This window comes from Hemisphaericaspora subhashii (assembly GCF_019202705.1).
Source record: "Hemisphaericaspora subhashii strain CBS 10753 chromosome Unknown scaffold39, whole genome shotgun sequence".
Lineage (NCBI taxonomy): Eukaryota > Fungi > Ascomycota > Pichiomycetes > Serinales > Debaryomycetaceae > Hemisphaericaspora > Hemisphaericaspora subhashii.
Window position 1 is genome coordinate 95,785 of NW_026057385.1, and position 10,162 is coordinate 105,946.

The window sequence follows — 10,162 nt, forward strand, 5'->3', positions numbered from 1 at the left end:
TTTAGTTTAAAAGAATCTAAAAAGAACGAAAACTAGCGAAAGTCAACTAAAGACAATTGCCATTGACGAGTCAAGTATGTATCAAAACTAATTTAGAATTATTTGGTATTGTTGCTAATTTTGCTTATTTCAGTTATCGCGGTAGGATGCATAAAAAATTTCCTACCAACTGCGAAAATTCAATAAGCCTCTTCCATTTGCATGGGCCTCAAAGGAATTTTTTTTTACTTTTTACAAACCTACACACCAACACCACCATCAGATAAAAGATTTGATATATATCTTCCAATTGGGGTATACGTAAGCGGGAATACATATATAAGAAATAGGAACCATTTTAGTATCCAAAATCTCTTGGATTTACGTTAACAAATTATTTTTACTTTTTTTTTTGGGGATTGATTGTTTTTTTTTCTTCCTAGTTTAATTATATAATTATTTACTTGAGAATTGCAAACATTTACCGACAAAATATACTGAAAATAGAGTTAGCATCATCAATCAAATTTTCTTTTTCAAAAGCAACCATTGAAAAACTTTCTAACCTCAATTTATAGATTGAGTTTCATAGATTATCAATTACCAAATCAACGTTAAGAATCTCCTTAACGTCTAAATATAATCACAATTATATTGATTTATAATTCAACGGTGTATTATTAACAATATATTTTTTTCAGGGTTTTTTCCTTGTGGATTCATACCAATTTTGCATTGTATATTAAACCATGGGAGGAAGGAATGTTCAGAAACCAAAGCCATTGAAGGTCTATGGAAGATCTCATTATGCTTGTACAAGATGTAAAATATCAAAAATAAAGTGTTCTGGTGAAAAACCAGCTTGCGCAAATTGCAAAGGTGTTAATAAACAAGACCAATGCGTCTATCCAACAAAAGATCGAAAAATCGTCATTATGGAATCTGATTTAAACAAATTACATGAAAGAGTGGAATATTTGGAATCGTTATTAAACGCCTCGGGAACAGGAACGTCGTCATCGATACAGGGTCTACCACTTACAATGGCAAATCCAATTACGGGATCGGTAGCAACTACTTCTACAAGCTCAACAACCACAATGGCTGCGCCAATTGAAATTAATATTTCCAATAATGTTATGAATGGTGTTAAACTAGTTGATTTCTATTCTCCAGAATTTGATAATTATAGCTTACAATACAATTTATTACTTGCATGTCAAAGCAAACTTCCAGAAAAGACATATGCATTGAACCTCCTTAATAAGGTATTTTCTACTTATAATCAAGAATTCTATTTGCTAGATGTGAAAGAATTCTTACAATTAGCAAATGATATATATGATTTATTTGATGGATTGCAAAGTCAACAACAAGGTCGTCCACAATCCCTCCAATCACAATTCGATGTTCAACAATCACCTCGATCTATTACTCAAACCCAGATTTGCTACTTCTTTGTTCTACTTGCCTTTGGTGAACAGTTGCTTAATGTGAAAACCGATGAGAATAAGTATCCTGGAATGGAATATTACTTATTAGCAGAACATTTGTTTCGGTTAACTAGTTCCGAGGTTGATCTCACATTTATCCAATGCGCTTTGCTATTGGGTCTATATTCGGCAAACTTATCCAGATATAATACGGTCTATATCTATCTAGGTGTTGCTGCACGTGCTGCTGTTGCCCAAGGTTACCATCGTCAAAAAGATATTCCATTAAATAAGACTCCTGAAGAAAAACATATGCTTGGAGTACATGGTGAACGCGCAAAACGCTTATGGTGGACTGTATTCGTAATTGATACAATATGGGCTACAAAAACTGTTCATTTTCAATTTACTGATACAGATGTTGATTTACCCACAGAAAATGTTTATGATTTAGGTGATGCCTTTGATTCTAATATTTTAGAAATCAATGTACATTTAACCAAATATGTTGCAAAATTTGTTCGATTGATTTATGGACCTAATATTAGAACATTTCTGATTAATTATATCAATACTGATCAATTCAATCAAAAGTTATTATTGAAAAATATTTCATCATCTTCAGAGGATTTAACTAAAAACTTTGAATATCCACTTTTGACTCAATTTAAAAATATAGATTATCTTCGAAGTGGATCAAGAAGTATTGCCAATTTATTTCTTAGATATCATTATTTGATAACTTTAATCACAAAACCATTATTGTCATTAATTTTAGAACCAACCGCTTCTCAATTTATTGAGAATTTTCAAGATGTCGAAGCTACAATATCAAAAGGAATATTCACATCTTGCGCTACAATAGATATTGTATGTCGGTTATATACTAGTCAAAAGATATTTATATTAGGATATTGGGATAGTCAACATTTATTTACTGCCATTTTAATGGTTTTAATTGCTGGAATAAACGGAAAACGTTATCCGCAATTAAATAGAGGGGTTGCATTACTTAAATATATGGCAGAAATGGGGAATATAGGGGCAAGAACATGTTTTCAGAAATTGTATGATATTAATTCTATGTTACAATCATCACAATTACAATTTGTGTTGGATTTATCAGTGACCATAAATGCTATTGTTATTGATGAAAAAATTGATTATTATTCCCCCCCTGTAGGTATTGTACCTGCCTCTAGCGAAAAGAAACAACACCAATTCGAAGCTAGAGATGCAATCCCATATCTTCCTGAACGTTACACTAATACTATTGAAGGGATTGATACGTTCTTTGATGACACTAAAAATCATTTAAATCAAGAATCAAGAAATTTTTACTTATCCCTCATTAATCAAATACAAGGTTGGGATGATTAGTATACAACTTCAATATATACATACATATTTAATTTTTTATACAACTTATACAACTTAATACAACATGTACTATTATTATTTTCAAACTAAAGAGCATCTTCAAAATTAAATTGATCATTTGAATTTAATTGTTGTTCAATCATTTCTGTCCATGGACCAACAAAATCAAGACCAATAGTACGATTATTTATAAACCAATCCATCACCTCACTATCACCAATCAAACTTTGCAATGGAGTATTGGAATCATTAGGTGTCATACTTTCACTCTGTGACATCGAAGCAGCAGCAGTAGCTCCACTGCCGCCACCCAAATAATTACTAGGACCATATGCAAAGGCATCCATTGGCTGTTGAGGTGATTGTTCCATAGGATAAGTCAACTCTGTGTTTGTTAAGATAGATTCATTAGTAGCCATGGATCTCGTTGATACTGGGGCCCGTTGTCCAGAGCCAGTACCTAATGGGTCTAATGGAGACTGTGGAAATGGCAAAGTATTCGCAGTTGGTTGTAAAACTGGTTTTGGTGCATGTGTAAGAAGAGATGTGCTAGGAGCAGCAGCAGCAATCTTTTGTCGCTTGTACTGTTGATTCTCACCACCATCACCAACGGCACCACCACCCACTGCATCGTCTTCAACCTCGGCATCTTCATCGTATTGATTATTCTTTTTTGTCTTCATTTCTGAACACAAATACATCAACACATTTGAATATCTTGTACACAAATGTAATTCATCAGGTGAACAATCCCTCAAAGTAATAGCAGCACGTTGAATAGATTGTGTTATATCATCAATTGTGATTAATGAAAGTGACAAGATTGTAGAATCATAATTATCAATCTGTGCTGAAGTTCCTCCTGATTTTGATAAATTTTTATGAGCAGTAATAGTTAAATAACACTTCACAATAAATGCCACAGCTCTAACCATTCTAGTCAACCATCTCACGGGCATGAATCTAAGCATCTTGAGTCTATGAACTCTATGAGCGGCATTCAACATCTCATTAGCGGAATTAAATGCTTGTTCGATATATTTCGCTGATCGGGACATTTCATCCAATTTCAAGGTAATATTTCCATGTTTACGTTTACGTTGTTCTCTAAGTGCCTTTGGGGATGGACTTAATGCAAGGGAATAAATATATAACTTAACATAATTGAATTCGAAGATAAACGATTCTCTTTCGATACATTCTGCGACTTCTTTGCTGACTTTGGAATCTGGTTTTAACCAATGACTTTGGAGATTGGAAACTTGTTTAACTAATCTTGAATTCGAAGGAATGAGAAAGTATTTATACTTATGTCCCCAGTTGTTAATTAAAGGACTGATAATATTTAAGACGGATAAGTTTTGTCTTTGAGATAACAGTCCTAATTGTGCCTTATAACCATACAATGATTCATGACCTAATGACATGATTTGTAATAGTTCAATTTGTGCCTTTTGTTTCTTGGTAAACTTTAGAATATGTTGAGCAGAGATTCGTTTCAATTCCTCCTCGGTCATTTTCATAATCTTTGCATCCTCATCCATTTCTTCAAACTCTTGCACATCTTCTTCAGTAAGTTCATCCTCATCCAAATCCACCTCGGCCAAAGAATGAGCCAACATCGATCTTCTTGAAATATCCATCACCGAATTAATCTCGGCAATATGAGTAGCCAAAAAAGTCTTTGAACTAATCTCCATAAAACCCATATCTTGAGCCAACCTAACCGCCGATCCAATCAACATCCACGCCATTCTATAACTTCTCCTCATCGCCCCTAAACCAGCAAGATTCGGTTCACTATCACTCCCAGCTGAACTATTTCCACTTCCATTCGCGCCAAATGCAAACCCCGCCGAACTTGACCCTCCACCGACACCTGCTCCTCCTTCAATTTCATTGCCTTCTTCTGCTTTATTAGCATAATCTGACCATCTCCAATGTATAGCACGCGGATTCCATTCCGTAAACAACAAAAACGCAAATATGGTCCCAATTGATCTCGTACTAGCCTCCGCCCAGACAGTTTGTGAAATTAATCGCTGAACATAAAGCCATAACCTATCATGAACTTCAATATTTCGAGGAACACTCCCATTTCCAGACGTACTCACATTATTTTCAAATGGATGATATCGGGATGAAATTGTTAAGATTGCACATAATAATATGGGATATCCTGCTAATACTTTTGAAGAATGGAGAAATTTAGGAAGATGAGGGAAAAAAGGATGCATGGTTGTGAAGAAGAGGTTTATTAATCTTTCGGCTTCTTGATCGGTTAAGATCCCATGTGGGGCGGGACCTATGTATTCGATATTGGAGAGTTTGTTTGATGCTTTTGGTCGAACTGCTGCTCCTTCGGCAGCTGGGATCGTCATTCTTTTGGTAGTTGTGGGGCTTACATACGGTGGGATCGAACTCTCTCCATGTCGATTATGATGATGATGGTGACGATGATGACTGTGGTGCTGATGATGTTGGCCCTCATCAGTTTGGTCTTGTTCGTGGCTCTGGCTAACTGATGTTGCCTGGCTAGTTACTGAACCTACCCTGGATCTAATACTTGGAGGGCGTGTCGCTGTAGTTGGCTCAGTGTTCATTTCCGGTGAAACTGATTCGTCTTGTTGTTGGTGTTGTTGATTTAAACTGTTCGCACTAGACATAGCACTGCTTGATGCACTTCTAATAGCTTCTATTTGTTCATGCTTCTTTCTCGCATCGATATGGTCCCGCTCATCAGCCTTGGCGATGGTTCCTGCAGCCTTTGCTAAAAATACTAATGCCCCTTCCATGGTAGAGAAATGGTTACTAGGAAGCTTGTTAGGAGTGTCTCCTTGTAGATTCGTTGGAATTGGTAACTTTGGTGGAGGTGGGGTGGCATATGATGTTAAGCTAACCAGAGGTGATAATGCACTTTGTTGTTGTTGATGATGTGATTGTAAAGGAGCAATAGGTGAAGTCAAGTTTGACTCATGTATGAGGATACTATTGACACTAGGAAGTTTCTGTTGTTGTTTTTGTTGTCCCAGAATCGGAGTGGCATTATTTATATTTGGGATTGTAGGTTTAGTATCAAACAGCAGCAGCCCCGTGGTGGAAGTTATGAACGGAATTGATGCTTCCGGAGATTCCAGTTCTTGATGGTCCTCTATATCACCTTTCATCTTCTTACGTTTCCCATTTATGACATTCCCAGCACCACCTCGTTTACTTTCTACAAATACACAATCTTTCCTTTCTCTAAGACATCTTGCACATTTTCCTTCTCGTGGATTATCTACTGGACCTAAATCACATTTCACTTTTCTAACACGACAATTCAAACAGGCACGATAATTACGTTTGAATTTTGCTTGTTGCAATGATTTGTTTGGCGACAGCTGTTCTTCCGGTGAACCATATTCTGGGTATGTGTTCAGATGATGTTGTTGTTGTTGTTGGTTGTTGTTATATCCGAACCCGGGAGGATTTATACTCATTTTCACAAAACACGAATATTTTGAAATACGAAATCAGGTATGAATATTCTATAGTATAGCAGACGATAATACTAAGGTGTCTAATCTCAGTTAGTATTAACTCAATGACTTGTAATCAGTTCTTCTTGTTGGTTAGGGGTTCTTCTTAAGAGGCGTTTGGAGGTTTTTTTTTTTTGGTGATGCTGCCGTCCATAACCGTGGCTAATATTTTATTTTTGACTGACTGACTAAAGGGATGAGGATTACGATTCAAAAAATAACTCAAACAGCAATTTAAAAATAATTTGTAATTTTTAAGATCGAATTACTGGTTAGACATATTGTCTTAAAAAGTAGTACAGGATGTTTTATTTGTTAGTTTTGAATTGGCACCTCTCTAATTGTGGAAGATAATTGCCAGTTGTAGAAACACCGCGGTAGTTATCTCTCCTGCGGCCTTTTGTTCCGGTTGAATCTATAATAAGACATGAGCAAACTACGTACTCCAGGTTGCTCTTTCAGCAACTTGTAGTAGCGGTACCATCTAGAAAAAGTACGGACATTAACTTGCGTCATACTGTAAATATTCCTGTCATTTGATAGTATGACATAAGAAAGTGAGAATGAACTTAATTTATATAATTTCGCGTATAAGGTAAATATCAAAATATTTGATAGTTATATATAGAGAGAAAAAGAAGTAAAATGTAAATATAAAGGATATAGGGTAGGCACCACCTTAACGCTTACTTAATTGTAATTTCTTAACTTGTTCTTCTAATGCCTTTAATTTTGCTTGCATTTCTTCTAAATCTTGATTCAATCTATTTCTTTCATTAATAATATTAGTTTCCCATTGTTTAAATCTTTGATCTTCTGATTTAACTTGTTCAGTAAAGAATTTCTTAAGAGCATCTTCTTCTTCTTTAAATTTAGGATTATGTAATCTTCTAGGTTTTTTGGAAAGAGAAGGTCTTTTTATAATTTCTCCCTTTTCATTAGTTAATTCTTCTTTATTTTCTGTAGTTGTATCTTCATCTTCATTAGAACCTAATTTAAGAGCTCTAAAAGTTTCATAATGAATTTCATTAGTTGATAAAATTAAATCCAACATATTTGTTCTTAATAATAAGCTTCTTAATTTTTTAAAATCACAGTGTTGTTCATTTTCAACTTCAACTATACCCCAAGGATATTTTCTTCCTCTTGTTAACTTACCAGGAGCAACTTCAACTTCTTCCTCTGAACCAATGATTGCAAATGGCATAGATTCAATCAATTGTTTAGCGTGATCAGCACTAGCAGCGTCATCTAATTCTAAAGGTGGAGTATAAATATCAATATCTTGAGCTTCAATGATTTCTCTAATTCTAGATTTAAAAGTATCTAATTCTTTTGGAGATAAAGTATCTGATTTTGCAATAACTGGAATAAGATTAACTCTTGTTGAAAGTTTTTTCATGATTTCAATATCTAAAGGTTTTAAAGAATGACCAGTTGGTCTAATGAAATAAAGACAAGCGTGAACTCTTAAATCCTTTTTGTTTTCTCTTATTGGTTGTCGTTCTTGTTTCATATAAGATTCATGTTGATCATCAATAAAATCAATAATTGGAGTCCATGAATCAACATTATTTACATTATTACCAAAGCCTGGAGTATCAATTATATTTAATCTGATCTTGAAGTTTTTCTCTTCTAATAAAGCTCTTACAATTCCAATTTCAACTGTTTGATGAGCTGATGTAAATTTGTTATGTCTTTCATTTGGATCTTGGTATGGTTTTAATGAAGAATGGAAAAGAGTATTGATAAATGTGGTTTTCCCCAATCCACTTTCACCAGCTACCATAATTGTGAAAGTTGAACCTTCATTGGAAACAATCTTATATCTATAGTATTATATTGCAGTTAGTATTTACAATTTGTTGGTTAATTAATCAATAATAACAAAAAAAATAAGCATAAAAATTTGACAACAAATTTACCTTTGATCTCTAAGGTTATAGTATGGATTGATTCAAAGTCAATTTAATTATTCTTATTTAGCTTATTGAAAAAAGTAGTGGTTACATACCTTTGATCTGGTAAACTTGATACACCAACTGGTTCAGGCATTTTCTATTGAATTGTTGTTGTTGTTGGTTGTTGTTTGTTGTTGAAGTAAATTGAGTTGTGTTGTAATTTAAGTTTTTTTTCGGTTTGTTCAATTTGATTGCCTTTTTTTTAGAGGTAATATTTTTTGGGTTGTTGTTTTTTTACACGAGTGTGGTAAATTGAAAAAAAAGGTCGTGTATAACTTAACAAACCACCTAAACGCGTATTTGCAATACTGCTGTTTAATAAGATAAGTTTATGAATTGATGTATGTAGGTAACTATGTAAAAATATAGAGGGAGAGAGATATGTAAAGGGAAGAGATGAAAACAACAATAAAAAAACAAAACACCAAAACAAGTCAAATTGAGAATCAATTAGATGATTCCCTTGTAATTATATTTCTATAATTTGACTCACCGACACCACCACCAACAAAAGACCGATAAAAATGGAAAAACTTTAAACCTTCAATCTGATAGTGTGCTTCTTTCTTTATGGATGGATGGATTGATGTGATAATACCAGACAGTATAAACAGCAGCTCTCACATTTTTATTTTTCTAATAATATTAACATTCTCTTTAAATTGATAATCAACAATAATTATAATTATAATAATAAAAAAAAGGACTGGGAAATGAAACAAACAACTAATATGTAATATAAGACAATAATAATAATAGTAAATAATAAAAAAAAGGGGAGTAATTAACAAACTTGTCAAAACAAAAAACGAATTATAATAACAAAATACTTAAGATTAAATTCCCAACAAAGAAATTATAACTAAAGCTTTATTTTTTAATACATACATCTATTCCTCATCTTTAGCTTCTGCTGATTGTTGAGCTGGTTGCTGTTCTTCAGCAGCAGCTGGAGCTTCAGATAAATCAGTCCATAAAGTTAAGTTATCTCTCAACAATTGCATGATTAAAGTGGAATCCTTGTATGAATCTTCGGATAAGGTTTCTAAGTCAGCAACAGCATCATCAAATGCTTGTTTAGCTAAATGACAAGCTCTATCTGGGGAATTCAAAATTTCATAATAGAAAACGGAGAAGTTTAATGCTAAACCTAATCTAATTGGATGAGTTGGTGGTAACTCAGTAACAGCAACATCGGAAGCTGATTTATAAGCTTCTAATGATAAATCAGCAGCTTCTTTACGTTTTTCTGAAACAGCAAATTCAGCTAAATATCTATGGTAATCACCCTTCATTTTATAATAAAAGACCTTGGATTCACCAGTTTGAGCAGATGAAATTAAATGATCAGATAAAACAGATAAAATATCTTCACAAATTTTTGATAATTCAGCTTCAATCTTGGAACGATATTCTCTAATTAAAGCAACTTGAGTATCATTACCTTTAGATTCTTCTTTTTGTTCAATAGATGATACAATTCTCCAAGAAGCACGACGAGCACCAATGACATTCTTGTAAGCAACAGATAATAAATTACGTTCTTCAACAGATAATTCTTGACCAGATGAAGCAACAGCTTTCATGTTTTCAACCATTTCTTCATAACGTTCAGCTTGTTCAGCCAATTTGGCAAGGTAGACGGAATCTTCACGAGAAGGCATTGTTAATTATTCAATATTTGTGGGATTTGTTAATTTGGATGAACAAAGAGACTTTAAAAAACTAATTTAAACGGATACAAAATAAACTTAGTATTGGAATGATTGGTTTACTTTGATGAATCAAAAAAAAATAGCTAGAATTAAATGTTAGTATATGGGATCGATTGAATGGCATTGAATGATTTTACTGGATCTTGTTATCTTTTGTTTTTGAAATATAT

The 10,162-nt window shown here is 33.5% G+C and overlaps 4 protein-coding genes across 4 annotated transcripts; 1 reads left to right on the top strand and 3 right to left on the bottom strand. All coding sequences in view use genetic code 12, as the record gives it.

The window, feature by feature from the left end:
• Positions 1-728: 728 nt before the first annotated feature.
• Positions 729-2,792, top strand: J8A68_005210 (Zn(II)2Cys6 transcription factor; the record flags this gene model as incomplete). The annotated part of the gene is made up of 1 exon (XM_049409251.1): positions 729-2,792. One exon carries the CDS (start codon positions 729-731, stop codon positions 2,790-2,792), a length of 2,064 nt encoding a protein of 687 aa, XP_049261551.1.
• An 86-nt stretch (positions 2,793-2,878) lies between these two features.
• On the bottom strand, positions 2,879-6,274 carry ARO80 (Aro80p; the record flags this gene model as incomplete). The annotated part of the gene is made up of 1 exon (XM_049409252.1): positions 2,879-6,274. One exon carries the CDS (start codon positions 6,272-6,274, stop codon positions 2,879-2,881), a length of 3,396 nt encoding a protein of 1,131 aa, XP_049261552.1.
• Positions 6,275-6,992: 718 nt separating this feature from the next.
• CDC12 (septin) lies at positions 6,993-8,371 on the bottom strand (the record flags this gene model as incomplete). The annotated part of the gene is made up of 2 exons (XM_049409254.1): positions 6,993-8,145; positions 8,331-8,371. The coding sequence occupies 2 exons, from the start codon at positions 8,369-8,371 to the stop codon at positions 6,993-6,995; spliced, it is 1,194 nt and encodes a 397-aa protein (XP_049261553.1).
• Positions 8,372-9,167: 796 nt separating this feature from the next.
• BMH1 (14-3-3 family protein) lies at positions 9,168-9,941 on the bottom strand (the record flags this gene model as incomplete). Its single annotated transcript, XM_049409255.1, has 1 exon — positions 9,168-9,941. The coding sequence occupies one exon, from the start codon at positions 9,939-9,941 to the stop codon at positions 9,168-9,170; it is 774 nt and encodes a 257-aa protein (XP_049261554.1).
• Positions 9,942-10,162: the final 221 nt, after the last annotated feature.